This window comes from Hesperophylax consimilis, chromosome 16, assembly GCF_061612785.1.
Source record: "Hesperophylax consimilis isolate HC1 chromosome 16, BYU_Hcon_1.0, whole genome shotgun sequence".
Lineage (NCBI taxonomy): Eukaryota > Metazoa > Arthropoda > Insecta > Trichoptera > Limnephilidae > Hesperophylax > Hesperophylax consimilis.
This window is the reverse complement of record NC_142851.1, coordinates 12,811,812-12,830,276: the sequence shown is the minus strand read 5'-3', so window position 1 is coordinate 12,830,276 and position 18,465 is coordinate 12,811,812. Positions and strand designations below refer to the sequence as shown.

At 36.6% G+C, this 18,465-nt stretch overlaps 1 protein-coding gene across 1 annotated transcript in view; it reads right to left on the bottom strand.

Moving 5' to 3' along the window:
• LOC149416723 (RNA helicase aquarius) overlaps positions 1-18,465 on the bottom strand; it is a 168,344-nt gene that overhangs the window by 5,872 nt on the left and 144,007 nt on the right. The window contains exons 13-24 of the mRNA XM_089640622.1: positions 18,032-18,249; positions 17,588-17,757; positions 17,335-17,466; positions 16,484-16,621; positions 15,730-15,821; positions 15,196-15,394; positions 13,034-13,223; positions 12,567-12,691; positions 11,067-11,227; positions 10,390-10,657; positions 6,191-6,362; positions 336-506 (exon numbers count right to left, since the gene is read on the bottom strand). Coding sequence (XP_089496748.1) covers positions 336-506; positions 6,191-6,362; positions 10,390-10,657; positions 11,067-11,227; positions 12,567-12,691; positions 13,034-13,223; positions 15,196-15,394; positions 15,730-15,821; positions 16,484-16,621; positions 17,335-17,466; positions 17,588-17,757; positions 18,032-18,249 — 2,036 coding nt within the window. The remainder of the gene's footprint in view (positions 1-335; positions 507-6,190; positions 6,363-10,389; positions 10,658-11,066; positions 11,228-12,566; positions 12,692-13,033; positions 13,224-15,195; positions 15,395-15,729; positions 15,822-16,483; positions 16,622-17,334; positions 17,467-17,587; positions 17,758-18,031; positions 18,250-18,465) is intronic.

Here is an 18,465-nt window from a genome sequence, read left to right as displayed (position 1 = left end):
AAGACACCAAACACATGACCAACACTTATACAAAGTGTCGTTTTCCTCCTTTAAAACTAACTGTCACGCTGTTTTCGGTATGGGTAGGCAGAGAGGACGGACCGCCAAACAACTCGGTCTTGACACACACTCCTTGCCTCATTCACATTCATACATTTTCTCATACATACCCTTCTATTATTCTGACTCTTGACATGGCCCGACTGAAATATCTGATACACTTGATCGTACACCCCCCAGCACCCCCCAAGATGACAAAAACCTTGGTGAAAACCTCGATAGTATATTTTTTTAATTTGGCCATTGTCTAATTCAAAATGAATTGATTCAATTACCTTGTGTGGTCTCCCGATGAGAGGATTGTCGGCACACCTCATGTTGATGACATCTCTGATAAGATGCTTCTGTCCGTTGTAAGTTGTTAGAATGGAGATCTTCTCGGCAGGATAACCAATCAGTCGCATGTACATGAACACCGCCACAACGTATTCTGCTTCCGCCAGATTCTGAAACAACAAACAAATAATGTACCAATTAGACCACAGGGATATTATATAGACTGTCATCGAACTACGACCAAAGTGCATGGACGATCAAAGCGGCGGAGCCAATAAAAGTTATGGATTTGATGTGTAGGTAGAAATAAGGGCAGGGCGCTACTTTGCATAGATGCGATTTGCAGTAGTATGGGTTTAGTACGGATGCGATGTTAGCGACACTTTCATACTAATAATGGTTGATGGCCCATCTCCCTCATTTCTATTATCTATGCATCAAACCAAGCGTAGGAATTGCAGTGCTGGGGCTATTATTTGTGAGTAATAACAAAAGATATTTTTGAGAGAAAGACCCGTACAAAATATTTTAACATAACCAGTTACATTCCAATTTGATGGACACGTTTACGCATGAAACTTGGCAAGAATGGTAGAAAGTCGACAACTAATGAGGTTCCTATTTAATAAACCTATAGGACAGAGGCGTGTTGGGAGGACCAAGTTTAAGTGGTCGGAGTGTGAGGAGGCAAATACAGCATCCTTAGGCATAAGGAACTGGAATGAAATAGCAGGAGGCCAAGACCATCCAAGCCGGATCTATATAATGTACTAAATTTTGTAGTATTAGTCAAACAAATTAACAATTGATTTTTTATAAAATTATCTTAAAAGTTTGAGAACACTTGTTCGTCACTATCAGTTAATTGTATTCGATTGCACATTTCATGTTCAAAATACTAAATGACTCCTTGTTATTGATAAGTTGCATAGACATTATTATTGATTGTGGTTTGTCCGTACATAAGTATACATTTGTTATTTCTTGAGATAAGAAACATACACAGGTCAAAAACAACAATGTAGATTTGTTATGTTCCAATACCTGTACACATCGACCAACAAAGTATAGACAGGGCATGTAGATGTTAAAAATGACACCGAAACCAAAATTATTGGTTCCTAAAATTGGGTTATGAAAACATTTATCAAAAAAAAACATTGCATTATTTCGCAATCAAAAGATTAAAAGAAGCATTGCGTTTTACCTTTCGTTGGTCTGCAAGGACCAAATTTGTCTCCCAAGATATTATGCTTTCGAAGTGAGGCGATGGAATCAGATGGGGAGTTTGCTTATGAAATTGCCCATCGGTGGGCTGAATTATTCAACCGAATTTGATTATAAGTTGATATATCAATGCTTGTACTATTGCTTGGAGCAATATGTTCATATTGAAACGAATATTCACGTTCATATTGAAACGATATGCAGCAGGGCTTTGAGAATGCTTGGATTTGTGCTATGTAACTCCAGGCATTTCTGCAGCTCTGCCGTGGTTCGCTTGCTATATTTTAGCCTAGTACGTAGTATTTTGGAAAGTGGCTCAATAATATGGGGACCCGGGGATGCAACGTACACTTCTATGGTAGAGAAAGTACAAAAGAAGTTGCTACGTTATCTTTATCTTAGAGACTTCGGGTACTATCCCTATTTATACCCATCAGCCTTCCTTTCCGGAATGCTAGGTATCGACAGTCTTGTCAACAGGCGGAAAGTTGCGTTGCTGATGATGGCCTATAACTTGTTGAACGATCACATCAACAATCCAGAAATTTTGAATAAAATTTTATTTTACGTCCCTGATAACTTCGCAAAAGCGCGTAGACACAAACCATTCATTCTTCCGAGATGTAGGACTAACTTACCATTAGCAATGCCTCTCGGAAGAATGATAGGCCTTCTAAACTCACTAGCCTCTGACATCGACATTTTCCACCTGAGCATTATTAAATTTAAATCGCTAATTAGGCAATTATGATTGTATAATGTATCTTTGTTATTGGAATTTTTTATTCTGTAAATATACATTTAAAATATAAATAAATAAATAAATATGTATCATAATAATATACCTATGTTGGCCCCTCTGTGCCAGCTTTATCTTGCCTTTTTCTCTTGACAAGGACTGGTTTTCTGCAGTAATCGTTAGTAGATATGTGTCCTAATATACTGTGAGTATATGAGAGATTAAGATTATGTTCTTTATTTAAAAACCCATCTACTAATGGGACACTGACATCTCAGGATGCACATGTTGTTGGAAGTATAAAACACTGGGTGCATTTATGTGAAGAGGATGAAAAGACTCCAATTCACCTATGGTTCCAATGCCCGCCCTGATGGGAACAAGGCTCAGCTACCTGGGAAGACACATTGTGGAACCAGGAAACATAGCCAAATATCCAATGACATTCCTGGTGAACTTTATCAAAGGTTCCGGGTTACTATTAAAGGAATAAGGTAAAATGGGAGAAAGCACAATGGGCCCATGGGAACTATCCATAAACCATCTATGCCAGTGGTTCTTAACCTTGTTGGAGGTACTGACCCTCACCAGTTTCATATGTGCATTCACCAAACACTTCTTGCAAAAATAAAATATGATTTTTTCGAATTCAAAACATAGGTATATATTTATACAAAGGTGCACAAAATGAACAAAACCATTAAAACATGATTTTTACACAAAAATTATATATGTTATACATGTGATTATATATTGTACATATTCGTCCCACTACTTTCTTTTTTTGCTTGACACAGTTAGTACGAAGGGATTAAAATATTAAGAAAGGTATCACACGACGTACCATCACGACAGTTACAATTTGACTACTGGGCGCACCAAATTCCCTGCAGCACGTATAGGACATGCGATGTTGCGTGATCACCTACAGCCAATGATGGACAAGCGGGACGTGTCATAACAAATCATAAGAATCGGGGGTGTGTCTTGACCTCCGCCGAACCCACGAGACGGACTCACCGAACTTTTTATAAATAATAAAACCCACTGCTTATCAACACTGTCTCTAATGGCGGAGATAATTTGTTAAAAACCCTGTCTCTTCATCGGTTCCGGCTACTGTCGCAGTGACTATAAAATATGTATTGAGATATTTGTGACATCTAACGAGCAAATCTATAGTTTGATGGATTTATGATAAATTTTAAATTTGTTCTGTGAAGTTGTAAAAGCACAGTTCTACAAATTTTAATAAATAAAGACAGAATAACTACTTTCAATACCAATGAAATGGGTATACAAGAAACAAATTAATTAACCAAAAGCAATCCAACATCTCTACAACATTCATTGAGGACCCGCTGAGTAGATATGGATCTTTTCCAAGATCTGCTGAAATCAAGATGAATTTCTTTCAGAGGGAAAATAAAATGATCAATGTTCACAATTGAATCAAAAGCTAACAGGCCTGAGAATCAGCGTTTAGTGGGGAAAATGGTGCTGATTGTAAATCAAAGGTGACGGAGGTTGAGCATAGGGGGTATTACACCATCTCTGAATAAACTATTGAGCAACTACTCATCAATACACTTTCCCTTCAGTACTTTAAAAACTTTTGTTCAGTTTGCAATGTTTTCTGTGTATTTCAAAGGCGCTATATACATCTTATTTTTTAATTTTCCGTTAAAACAAGTACTGCTTTAGAAACTAGATAAAATTATCTTTCTGGTGTATACATTTAAAATAAACATTACTATTTCTAAATAGTTAAATTTTCATATCAAACGTGAAAAATGTTGTCAAAAACATTAACCACATTTTTTACTCCAATCATAAAATTGATAGAACTCGATATTTCGAAACACATTCGTTTTGTTTGGGGAATTCGTAAGAAAACTGTAACTTCACTTTTTTCTCATTTATATAACAAAAAATATGAAATAATTTTTAAAGTTAAACCGATTGTTAAGATAGTGGCGCGAAAAATTAATTATTCATTTTGGCTATTTTTAGGATTTTATTAATGGCATCCCATAGACATATGAATATTAGTAGACCTGCCCTAAGTGATTAAAAGCGTATTATCCCCACTCCCCATACCGGTTCCATTGGAGCCGGCTGGGCTCGCGTATGGCCTCAAGTGAAATTTGAAAACGTGACGTCATCATTCTTGGGCGAACTATGGTCGAGGCATCATCGGTTCATTTTACGAAATAACACAGTTGATTTTACCCCTCGCCATTATCTTCTCGTCTATTAATTCCTATGTCTGTGATGGCATCCCATAGACATATGAATATTAGTAGACCTGCCCTAAGTGATTAAAAGCGTATTATCCCCACTCCCCATACCGGTTCCATTGGAGCCGGCTGGGCTCGCGTATGGCCTCAAGTGAAATTTGAAAACGTGACGTCATCATTCTTGGGCGAACTATGGTCGAGGCATCATCGGTTCATTTTACGAAATAACACGGCAAAATGTTGACTTGTACTATGAACACTTGTAAAAATAGATCTGAAAAAGAGAATAAACCCAATTGTCGTATTACATTCCATATATAAGCATTATTTTACTTTATTTTAAGCATATTCACATCGTATAATATGAATCAGTTGTTACTATCACATCGAGAAACGTCTGGACGCGAAACACAAAGCTGGTTGGTTGCTGGGAAGTAAATTATGAACATTTATAAAAGTGTCTTAACTAAATACTTAAACGAAATATACGACTCTGAAAATAGAACCGAATTTTTTTGCCGAATTTGGACTTCGCAAATTTGTTCATAACGTGGCGAGTAATTTGCGCTCCCATGTAAAAATGTCTATTCATTCAAAAGCAGATTTTACTTTTAAGAAGTAAATGGTGATATTATAATGCGAGATGCCTATTTACTGTCAGATTGATTTATTGACGAATCACAGTCAGCTTCACTCCCTTCGTTCTCCAACAGTTGATTTTACCCCTCGCCATTATCTTCTCGTCTATTAATTCCTATGTCTGTGTGGCATCCAGTATAAATATTTGAAGCAAACTTTTTCTTTCTTTTTAACATCAAATAAATGACATATTTCTGCATGATAGAAAAAAAGATAAAAATACTTTTATAAAATATGGACACCTGGTCATATATGACCCTCAAACGCTGGAGGGGTTAATCATGGGATCAACATGAGGGTAAGCCGGCGACTGTTTCAAACCATCAACACGATCATCCTGATGAGTTAATCATAGGATTTAGTGCTGAGTAGTTTGAACAGAGAGGTAGCATTACTCAGCAGTGGTGAAACAGATAATATTGTGTGGTACCGCCAAAAGTTGGTAATTTGAGTTAGTGATGATTTTAATGTTCATGTATTATTATATATGTCTGGTATAAGTTTGAGTCCCCTCTTATGTCGTTAAATAGGTTTAAATTTTGTAACTTTATTTTTTTATAATTGATAGTCAAGAAAAATATTTTAAAAGCACAAAAATAAGCATGTCTGTTTAAGAAACAGCGCTCTAATGATTTTTTTTCAAATTAACATTTACATCAATTCCCAAAACCCTGATTTATAATGAAGATCAAACTTTAAAATTAAGTTTACTCCAAAACATGTTTTTGTTAGTTACAAACTTTTGCCAGTAACCCCACGATATATGCTATTTGATGAGTGGCGCCAATCGACAGTTATTTAGTTAGAATAAGACAAAATGGAAGGGAAAGTAGCAAAATGAAAGGTAGTAGAAGCAGAGAAAGATCATCGATGCATTGGAGTGATCAAATACATATCACTGACGTCAGGAACGTCTGTGTTCTTGGCTCTCCATGCAGTGAAGAGTGGAGGATCCTAGTCCACCAGGGAAATTGGAGTGAGGAAACGACTAAAGAATAAGACAAATTACCTGGTAGAAGTAAGGGCTGGGTTCGCTCTCGCCGACGCCGTTGAAGTCCTCCACGTTGACCAGCTGGAAGTCGTGGCAGAAGCCGGCATTGGCCACCCGGTACTCCGGCATGTTAAGGACGTGGCCCAGGTTACCCAGGAGCTTGTAGCGCCAGTTGTACAAGTTGCAGATGCTGGAACAAAACACAAACATCAATAACTTAATGATGACAAACTGCTTTGACAGTTTAGCAGGTGTTTATAGTGAAGAATAAAAAATACATATTGTGATGTTTGGTAATAAGTTGGGTTTTCAAGCGATAGATGGCAACAGTCATAAAGCTTACTTCAGAGTCCGACAGATGTCGCTAGAGTGTTGCAATTGCCTGTGGGATATTATTGCCAGACAACAAGCTTTTAGGAACAGAGAATTACCGACCCTCGGGTAATGAACAGTGTAGCTAAATCCAGACTTATTTATTGTAACGTAAATAAACGCAATTATAGTAAAGAACCTTTTACTTTTCACAAGAGTTCCCAACACTAAATCTGCAAGTAAAGCAGAGTTATAACACATATTTAACAATGTATACAGAATGTGGTAAAGTTCACTAACTTGGGGAAGTGATTCTAATATGACAAGGAAAAAATATTAATAACTTTTTTCGATATTCCAACATTCAGGTGAACTTTTCAGGTAAAATTGATCCGCTGTGCGCAACCGGCATTATTATTTTGCATTATTGCCAAATCTAGCGTCCGCGCCCACCTGCCTATTCCATTAGTCAGTGTTGAATTTGAATGCAAAGTAGTAGTCATGTCAATAACTTTTATTTTATTCACAAAGTAGATCTGATAACTAAATGTACTTAACCAGTGTTTAAAAAATTGATAATCAAAACTTGTTATATGTCTTTATCTAGTGTGTATTTAGTAAAACTATCTAATTTATATGAACATCTTTATTCAGTGCATGTTTTCTCCAAAGACTTACTTTTAACATTGTATTTATTTAGTTGTAGACCTACCTAACTGTTAAAATTGCACATACTTTTGTTATTTAATTACTGTGACAATGTTTGGCTTTACCCACAAAGAATGGGCAGACGGGCCACATGATGGAAGGTGGACATTTTGAAAATTTGTTAAATTAGTCAAATTTAATTATGTAGTTAAGTGATCAATAGTTATAAGATAATTTTATCGTTAAAAGCGGAGACAATGGAATACAAGGAAATATGCTGTCAAGCATTTTTATTATGGGACCTTACGTTGCCGATTTTGTTAATCAATACTACTGTACACATTCGCTTATGCTAAAGTGTCAGCCCATTTCCAAACCTACACATGAAACATGTCAATTTGGTTGGCACTAATACTAGAACAGATTCCCATGCATATGACCATGGATATGATGACAAATCGGTATAAAAATCGATATTTCAATCAAATTATTCAAGTTTAACAGATAAAATGGATTAGGTGTGATATGGAGACTGGACGCGTTTAGCATAACGACCCGTGTCGTTGTTTCATACCTACAATTAGGTAAAAAAAAAAATTCCATGCAGTTCTTTTGGTTTTGTCCAATAAATTTAGTCACAATAACATACGTAATATTTGTTTTTGTAGCAGATAGAACTCTTGTGCAACCATGCAACCATATGGAGCCAGTGATACTATGGCATACCCAATTAGGGTATATTGTGAGGCTGAAGGTGGAAGGGAAGGGAGGGAGGATGTGGAAGAGGGGGGAAGTACTTGGCTATTGAGATCTGGTTGTCAAACACGGCTAAAGCCATTTCAAGCAACGTTTCGATTCTGAATGATGGTCATTCATAAGGGCTATACTGTCTACCACTTTGGTCACAATTAATAATTTTACAATTTATTTATTTATTAAAAAAATAGTTTTTGACATAAAAAAACATAATCTGCACATCTCACTAGGGCATTCCTGTGTCAAGATGTGCAATAATAATGAGGGGTATTTTGTGCATCACTGAGTGCTCTACCTGTGTTGGGGCCTTTATTTTTCATTTTCATATATTTTTTTTTTATATGCCCATGGGGATTTTAGATTGGGTAGATTGAAATATTTACAATTTTTTTCCAGCAATGGTTGCAAAAAATAATTTCACTAATTTCCAGTAGTTTACAATTGGACAAACTAAAATGATCAGAAATAATATCTTTATATGATAAAATGTGTATTTGGTTAATTTGTTACATTAAAAATGTCTATATCATTGGTATATGTATATTTATTAGACGAGGAATTGGCGAGCTTGATACATAATTTTTTTGCGAATGGGGACATTGAAATAGTCCTTAGGCCAAGCATGTCGAGTAGGTAGTTTCATGGACTAGCTGAAGTCCCCGGCGTTGCCCGGGCTTTGCACTGAGTTTTTCGAAATCAGATGTAGAAAGTAATTTGTTTCTTATTTTGAATGTCAAGTCTGCCAAATTTCATGAATCTCAGAACAAAACTGCAGATTTGTTTAAAAAATCAAATAATTTTTTTTAAATCAATAAATTCATAATTAAGTGGTAGTTTGAATATACGAACAGCCCATGCAAAAAGTTTCATTATAAAATTAATTAATAATATTTTATAGTTTCCGGCTACAACAACATCAATACTTTGTATTTTTTCAATCATAGCAAACACAAAAATGTCGAGCTGCCACAGTGTAACTTGCGTAATCCGCTTTAACAAAGTTGTTCATTTTATCACTGTCGAAAATAGCTTCATTTCAGGACCTATGTTGTGACACTAGTTGATAGTTTTACTGCAGAACTTCTAAATCCCTCTTAAATGGAATGCAGGTAATTATAAAAAAGTAATAAATTTTATGACTTTCGGGGCATTCTCAGATATATTTCATCACTAGTTTTCGTTTGTGATCGATTCACAGCTGAACTTTTTAAATTTCTTAGTCGGGAAGCAGTTTAGCTAAAACTTCTTATGTGAGAGAAATCGTGTATTTTGCAGTTTTTAATGTATGGAATTTCAAGGGACCGAAAACATAACTATTTAAGCGTGAAACTTCTAAGTGGGAAGTTATTAAGCGAGTTTCACGGTACGTAAATTTTGGTTCCATAATATTTCATGAAAATGACAATTAAACACACCTTTAAAAAGTGATGAAAGAAGGGTCAATGCAGGTAATTCCGTTAATGGAGGACTGAACGCAGTTGGCGCTAACAAAAATTTGTCCAAAGAAACGAAGTTAGCAGTCCACAACGGAGTGCTGGTACCTACCTTGATGTATGGAAGTGAGGCATGGAACTGGCAAAGAAAGGATGAAAGTAGATTGAATGCTGTTGAAATGAGATCCCTGAGGCGTATGTGTGGTAAAACCATGTTTGATCGTGTGAGGAATGTGGAGATCCGCAAAGAGTGCAAGGCTGATGTAAGCGTAATGAGTAAGATTAAGAAAGGGACGCTTAGATGGTTTGGGCATGTAGAGCGAATGAGCGAAGATAGGAGTGTAAGGAGGATATATGATGCAAATGCGAATGGTAGCAGAAGTCGGGGACGCCCGAGGAAGACATGGCACGATCAAGTGAATCAGATACTCGAGTCGGGCCATGTCAAGAGTCAGAATAATAGAAGAGTATGTATGAGACGATGTATGAATGTGAATGAGGCAAGAATTGTGTGCCAAGACCGAGTTGTTTGGCGGTCCGCCCTCTCTGCCTACCCCTGTGGAGAAACGGCGTGATGGTTAGTTAGTTAGTTAAAAAGTGATATAGTCATTAAAAGTAATGAAACAAAAACTAGGTTAAATAGTTACCTATGTAACCTATTAACTATGTAACCTATATAACCTAGTTTTTTATCACTTTTTGTAGGTGTGTTGAACTGTCATTTTGATGAGATACCTGGTCACCATAAAATTTAATACATACATTAATGTAATTAAGACTTTTTACATAAATGGCATAATCACTCGAGCAATAGCTACCCAAATTTAGGTAGGTGACTTTATAAAATATAAAAAATTTTAAAAATGAATGATTTTTTTATAAAACATAAGAATGTGGGATATTGGTGAAATCTATTCATTGGCTTAAATTTGTTTCTGTATTAATATTTGGAGGTATGATATTAATTAAATGGAATGGCCAAATCGAAAACCGATCACCCGGAAATCTCCATTGCTCGAGTAGTTAAGTGCGTAAATAAAAAAATGAATATGTGGTAAAATGAATTACCTGGCCCTGGCTCTGCCCTGGGCGTCCAGATCAACAGTGGGCACTCCGAGGCGCACCATCCTGGTGAAGAGGCTCTGCTCCATGTTGGAATACTTCTGGAAAGCCATGTTCTTGATGACGGGCGGCAGCTGGTGGTGGTCTCCGATCATGATCCAGCGTTTGAGGCGCGAGAAGCCGTCCTGTGGGTTCTGCAGCAACAGCGGGATGAACGTCTCGATCTCCAGGATCTGGGCAGACTCTTCCATGAGGATGTTATCATACTTGAAACCTGAATTGATAAATTGTTATAAAAATTGGGATTATTAATTATCATTAATAATTAAAATTGATATTTGCATGTTAGCTAAAAAGCGCTCTTGACAAATCACAAATCCAACTTAACTTGTCCCTAACAAATGTAAACAAAATAAATACACATTTAAAATGTACAATTTATTATTAAAATAGTTTTCTGGTATAAAATTATTACAGGTAAGTACTTTAAGTACTAATTAAATTTATAGAAAAGAAATCTAGTAAAAAATATTATATTAAGGTAGGTACTTTACGGAGTTATCATTTAATCACTTCCAATTTTGAAAATGACACTTGAATTCAAAGCAAATCCGAGATATAGAATTCTTTGAACCAGAGTTACAGACAGACACACAACCGAAAAAAGTATTTTTGATGTTTACCCATGTCGACCAGTTCCTTCCTCTTGAGGGCAGCGTGTGTGCAAGTCATGGCAATGATCTTGGTCTCTTTAACGAGAAGGTATTTGGACCGATCCAGACCTGATCTGAGCAACTCAAAAGCCCTGAATTCGTCTAGTTCTTCAAATATCCGTTCAATGTACCTGTAAAAACCAATATTCCAAAATTAGCAAATGACAAAAAAAATTACGTTTTTTTATTTATTATTATTATTATTATTTTTAAAAAGAAAGACAAACATTCCCAGGTTACGAATAACCCAACAATGTTTGAAAATCTCCTACTACCACCACAGAAAGCCGAAAATGTTGCTTGTGTTGTGATGGAGGACTTAGCCAGCCGAGGAATCGAACACGCGACGCTCGGGTGAGAACCAAGCGCTATGCCCACTCAACCACTGACCGGTCATGTCACGTTGTTCTCTCACTAATCCGCTAGAATAGAACTTTCACAGAATTTCAATTTTAACTTTGAAATTTGATGAATTGTACAACAACCTGTTCTAACTTTCAGACAGTATGCCCAGTGCCCGTTGTGTTGATTCTGTAAACCAGTGTTGGTTTACAGAATTTGAACAATTCTTTTTCAAGTTCTGTAAAACTTCTATTCAAATCCTGTTATTACATATATCATCAGGGGTTAGTTGTTTCAAATAATTGAAATTAATGACTACAGAACTTCAATAGAACTTTCACAGAACTTGAAAATTTACTTTTAAATTTGATGAATTGTTCAAATTGTGTGAAAACAACTGGCACTAAGGATGATTGAACAATTCATAAAATTTCAGGGTCATTTTCATGTTCTGTGAATGTCCTATTCAAGTTCTGTTATTACGTAATTATAGGCCAATTACTTGATAGAACTGAAATAATAACAGAACTTAAAAAAATCTTTTACAGAACTTTAAAATTAACTTTGAAATTTTAATAATTGTTCAAAGTCGCCGAAACAACCCGTCCTAAGCCACTTAAAAAGTCTTCAATATGTCAACTCTTCCATTGAATTTTCTTAATCAGCGTTCATTAGCTCAGAAATCAATTTTTTATGAATATTCTCGTTAAAGAACAGCGCCTTTTGGCGTGAAATTTCAGCTATAACCGGAGAATACCGCTGACGCTCTTCCAAGAACCATGAAGAACGCTAGAGTATGGGCATGCGGCGGTCTTCTGAATTTGACATACGAATACTGGCAAATTATAAAGCTTGATTTTGAGTTTTTTTTTTTTTTTTTTTTTTTTTTGATTTTGAGCTTTCAAATAGTAAAAATAACTGGGAAAGTCATATAATCGAGCAGCGGATAACTGAGAGAGTACTGTATTTTCAACAACATTGGTATTTCATTTTAGAAACTAATAAAACATTATCCGGATAAACAGAACAATGAAAAAACAGAAAATAATTAGTTTAGGTTCTTCACTTTTCTTCAATATTCTGTTTTATCACTGTTCCGTTTTGTTAAGGAACCGAATAAAATATTACCTGAAGCATCCTTCAGCTATGCCCATGTCTTCGGCATAAGTCTTCCCTTTGAAGAGTGGTTTGGGGGCATTGTCGAAGAAACCGTGGAATGGAAAATCTGCGGCAATTTGGCTCACCGGTACTTCCTGCGAACAAAGCATTAAAATCGTTAACACACACTTATGAAAAGTCCTGATTTACATCCTGAGGAAAATCTATCAAATTAAATAAATACTTTGGTTGTGATTCAGGAAAGTAAATCAATGATAATTGGCAAAGGAGGAAACTAAAACAGAAAGTTTCTGATTTTTCTACAAACAAATGTGTGAACTCTGCTTCAAGTGAGGGTACTTATGAACCCCTCCAGCTATCAATATCGCAAGTATATAAGGAATTCTGCTTATTTATTTATTACTTATAAAACAGAACAGTGAGAAAACAGTTTGTCATGGCACCGCATGTCACGCTGACAGAGGACTATGTAGTACCTTTTGCTTGGTGTTCTTGCAGATGGAGAGGAACTTCTCCCAGCGCGCCACAACCTGGTAGAGGTAGAAATGTGCGGCAGTTTCGCACGTGGCTCCCACGTCTCCCACCTCCCCCAGGCTCTCCTGTAGGCGCTGCACGCTCTCCAGCAAAGCCAGGCGTTTCAGCAGGACGTAGTTCACACGACCATATCTGTAAACCAACATCATTAGCATTAAGTTCTTTTTCAAATAATATCTGTATAAATAAAATGTAACTAATATAACCTTGGTGATGTAATGGGAAGCTTTATCACTTAGAGCTATTTTTTATATAATCTCTTTTTTTGTAACACTTGTATACCCCTGGATTTTTGGTAAGGCAAGTACCGCACTACCGCGGCGGGCGATGTGTAGGTGTCGGGCGGGACGGGGGCTTAAACAGCCGTCACTAACTTGCAAGAATTGATAATTTTTACACCAATGTCGACCAGTGAAATACTTTGATTTAGATAACTTTTATGATTGCTTCAGAAGATTTGGTCAGGATAAAATAAATGCGTGCACACTAACTTTGACTATTGTTGTTGTATTTTGGTAGAACAAGGATTCCCACCTGACGAATGAATATATGGATATGGAAATGGATATTATAATAATAATGAATATATCTACAAATACATATTATGCTGAATGATTATTTTAGCAGTCAAAGAGATATATGGAAGGTTTAAAACACCCTTATTGTATGCCCACTTTTAGGCAAATTTGAATTATATATCTAGCGAGAAGCTACTAGCCCGGAACCTACCACTGGTGTCATCCAGTTAGCACTCGTAATATGCCACCGCCATTGGTCGAACCGTACGGTGCGAGAAGTTACCACGCGGCGTCTTGGCCGGCCGGGTACCTACCTGAATTTTCGATTCTGTAACACCCTTCTTTATAAAGGCCACACGAGCGCGACACGGGCAGTTCTTCTTACTAATTTAAACGTGCAATTCAATACAGCTCTATCAAATTTCTTAAGTGCCGCGATCATTTAATTACTGCATTAATTTTCATTGCTTTGTTGTGTATTACTTGTGTTTGTTATTTAAAAATTAGTCACGGCTGGGTTCTCACCGTCTACGAAATAAACTTCTATACAAAGGTTACAATTTTTTTTAAACAACGCTGAACACACCCAACATTCACAAATTATACTTTAAAATGTTAATGTTTTTAGATATTCTGTATAACACCGACACTATACAGGGTGTATCGTCACGTACCCGACAAACTTTAACCAGCTATTCCTTAGCACATTTGGAGTAAAAAATGTTATGGGCACTTTGCTGTACGGTAACATTTTTTTTAATAAAAAATTTATTATTCATATTTTCACCACATGTCACCAATGTTTTATCCTTTGTCAAAGTTTGAAAACCCATCTGGCAATGTTTTGTTCGAGTTTCGTTGAATAATGTACGTACATACCTACGTTGGCGCGCTTTTACAATCACAACGAAATGGCACGGCACCATTCGTCTCATTTTTAACTATTATTATTTAGTGTGTACGTAAGAGCGAGGACACTTTTTGACACACTTGCTAATAACAGCTGTTGAACCCGAGAAACAATGCAAATGACAGTGACGGAGTGTGGATTTTTTATTTATTTTTTGTTTTTAATGGAAAAAAAATGTTACCGGACAGCAAAGCGCCCATAACATTTTTCACTCCAAATGTGCTAAGGAATAGCTGGTTAAAGTTTGTCGGGTACTTGCCGATACACCCTGTATGTGCTAACCCATATCAAATGCTTTTTTCTCAAAACTAACTATTCTGGAAATACAATAAGTGTGCTTTAAATCACCGATATTGTATATTATCAAAGATCTTGTGATGAAAATAACATTGTAAACTAAAACAAGTAACCAAGTGAAATCCAGAAAGGGAAAACTGACGAGAATTTTTAGTGAAACGCAGAATTGAAACAGATTATCTACTCCTTTTCACCTCATTCCTGTTTGTGACATTTACACATTTTCTATGAAAATAAATGCATGTATTGCACTGAGGACAGAGTTTATTCGCACACATACATGTGCGCATCTTAAGATAACATTTTTCTCTTCCCACGGCAATTAATAAGATTCAAACTCTTGTATTGATGTACAAGAAATTATTACTGTTACCATTACCTGGAGAAATCTTTATCAGTATCAAGGGCCTCCTCTCCGTGTCCGAGACGCAGCAGATGCCTCTCGTCCACGTCCAGCGTCATGATCTTCTCAAACAGCTGGTTGAGCGCCTGGTTGGAGTGCGTCACGATCAGCGTCCGCTGCCACGGGAAGTTGTGGTACAGGTTGGAGATTATCTGCACGGCCACGTCGGTTTTACCTGGCGAACGGGAGAGGAATTTCATATTATAATTTCATGATAGGGATGATAAATTGAATCTATCCATATTTTGACACAATGTACGTGTTTTAGAAGAACTACATGCATCACTTATATGTGATATAGCGTACAGGGATAGCTGCCAATGGATCACACAAGCGATAGCCGCGTAGATAAGGTTAAAGTTTGGGAGTGCTTATAGCAGTATTTACAATCATGGCTCACATGAATTGTACAATGGATTCTCACATAATGTCAGCAAAAAGACCTACACGGATATGGAATGTTTTAGAAAATAAAATCAATTATATAATAAGAAATATATTATTAAATACCAGTTCCGGGAGGTCCCACAACCAACGTAAGTCCTGGCTGCATACCCGCACGGATTGCCTCTACTTGAGTTGGAGTGAACAGGATAGCATTTCTGAAATTACAAAATAAAACCATAATTTTGTAAACTTGTCAAATTCTACTGCATGCAAAGACTCTTTAAAACAAAAAACACTATATTTTAACTTACATATCTAACGGAGACAACTATTTCACATATTTGATTTGACAAAATAGATTTTTAGGGTTGAGTTTGTGTTATTTTAATAATTTATGCATATTTCCTAACCTTCAAACTTAACTTTGAGAAAAAATTGAATTTTACCATATCGCACCACATAAATAGTCTCGTCGTAATTACATAAATAAATAAAAATAAACATTAAAGCGCATTTTTACTATCTAACGTGCGTCGTCTGGCTTGTAAAATACTTTTACATAAATAAGATATTTGTTTTTTTTTCCTTTTTTACACTTCACAACAAGCTTTATTCAAAGTTAAAATTATTTTTATTTAGCGCCATCTATTGCTAATTTGACTAACAATTGGCAAGAGTACCGCATGTTAATTTGAAATTTCCCCCTTCCCTCATGTTTCTTTCCTCAAAATTAACTACAAGTCTCCTGGGAAATATTTGTATGAACACCTCCACGCCCTTCCTACCTTCGTGCATCCTACCCCATTTTCGTAAAATTGTACATAATTCAGTTATTTAATTTATTTTACATAGTATACATAATAAAGTAACAACATACTTTTTTGGTTCATTGAAGACGTAAGGTCCTCTACTTGGGGGCACATGGGGCTCCACTATAATACTTTTCTTTCCTTTGGCAGATGATTCACCTTCGCCATCCTCATCATTTTTGTGCAACACATCTTCAAAGGTTAATCTGAAAATATAAAAACACAAAAATTATCAAAATGTATGTTTTAACCTTTGGTTATAAATACTTGATATAGTAAAAAATCAGCATTTATCAGTTAACCACTCACGCGCCGAGACATTTACAAAAACAGACTTGATCCCTGGAGATTTCCATACATTTCGTTTGGGATTCGCCCTCTCTCATTCAAAAAATCTTAACTCTGAATATTGATATTGTTATGTCTCTGCTTTACTTGCAGATTTCTGTGTTGGGAACTCTTCGATAGAGTAAAAGGTTCTTTTACTATAATTATGTTTATTTACGTGACAATAAATAAGTCTGGATTTAGCTACACTGTTCATTACCCGAGGGTTGGTAATTCTCTGTTTCTGGAAGCTTGTTGTCTGACAATAATATCCCACAGGCAATTGCTACACTCTAGCGACATCTGTAAGACTCTGAAGTAAGCTTTCCGACTAGTGCCATCATCGCTTGAATACCCAACTTATAACCATACATCACAGATATGGAAACAGATAAACTGCTTTCCGTCGTTTAAAGCCATTGAATTTACATATATGTCATTATTAAACTTATTATTTTAGATTATCTAAAAAAATATATTTATTCACAAATACAATATATGACCTGGTACGGCATCGGTTGTGAACGAACCGGTTCGTGTAAAACGATGAATTGACCCAGCTCTAATACTTTTATTAAAATATTTGACTTACTTAAATGGCCGGACCAATTTTTTAGGATCGTCCGTGACAGCTTTGATTTGATATGTCGGGAAACTATTTCGCAAGTGATCCATATCCAAGAATGTGTCGTTAAAGTCCATAGCCGCAATCTCATTGGGCATTCTGAAATTAAAACAAAAAGGTTAAACAAACAAAAACAAATGGGAATAAGCATCATCAGGCTAGTACCTTCATCAGAAAGCAGTAACAAAAAAGCAAATTTGAGTAAAGAAAATAGGCTCACCTGGAGTAATGTGCCTGTCCGGGGTCTCCGTATCCGAGGATAATGTCGTGCAGCCAATCGGGGACGACACACTCGGTGTTCATCAGCTCTCGGATAGTCTCCAGCACGGCTTTGAAATTGTTCTCCTTCGGCTTACGGCGCATTATTACACTGAAGGACTCATAAACATCCTGAAATATTTTTAAAAAAATACAAAAAACCATTGAATCATAGAAATTATTATGAAGTCCACAAGGTGACTCCTGAGGCCCTAGAATGACTCACAGATGGATGTTCTCGTTCAACGCTCCACCATATGAGAGAAGAAGAAGTAGCAGTATTCAGAGGTGAGAAGAAGAGATCAAATTCCGCCACGATGAAGAAAATTAAAGAAACTCTTTGTAATTTCAAGGATATGCTCAGAACAGCTTGTGTTGGTTCCTGAAATAGTAGAAAAGTGCTCACCTCTTTTCCTTTGCTGGCCGCATCCAGGTCTTGTGCATACTGGTTGGGATCGAGGCAGACGCGGAAGGTACGCGTGTCGCCGGCGAGCTGAGGGCGTTCACCGATGCCGTCCTCAATGACGCGCCCTCCTGCATCCAACATGCCCTCCACCTCGCAGCCGCGCACACACACCACGCCAGTCTGCGAGAGGAACGGCTTCTGGTGGTTGTACTTGGTACCTGTATATAATAGTTATAAAGTGACGAAATAGATATCGGCAATAACTTTTTATTTAGCATGATTTTGTGCAAACCATTTAAAAAAAAAAAAATTTAATGTGAAACTGCACAAGAGTTCCAACTACTCCCAACCATCTGGAACCAGTGAGACTTAGGCATTCCCAATTGGGGTGCATTGTGCGGATGAAGGTAATGGGGTGGGGAAGGAGATGGGGA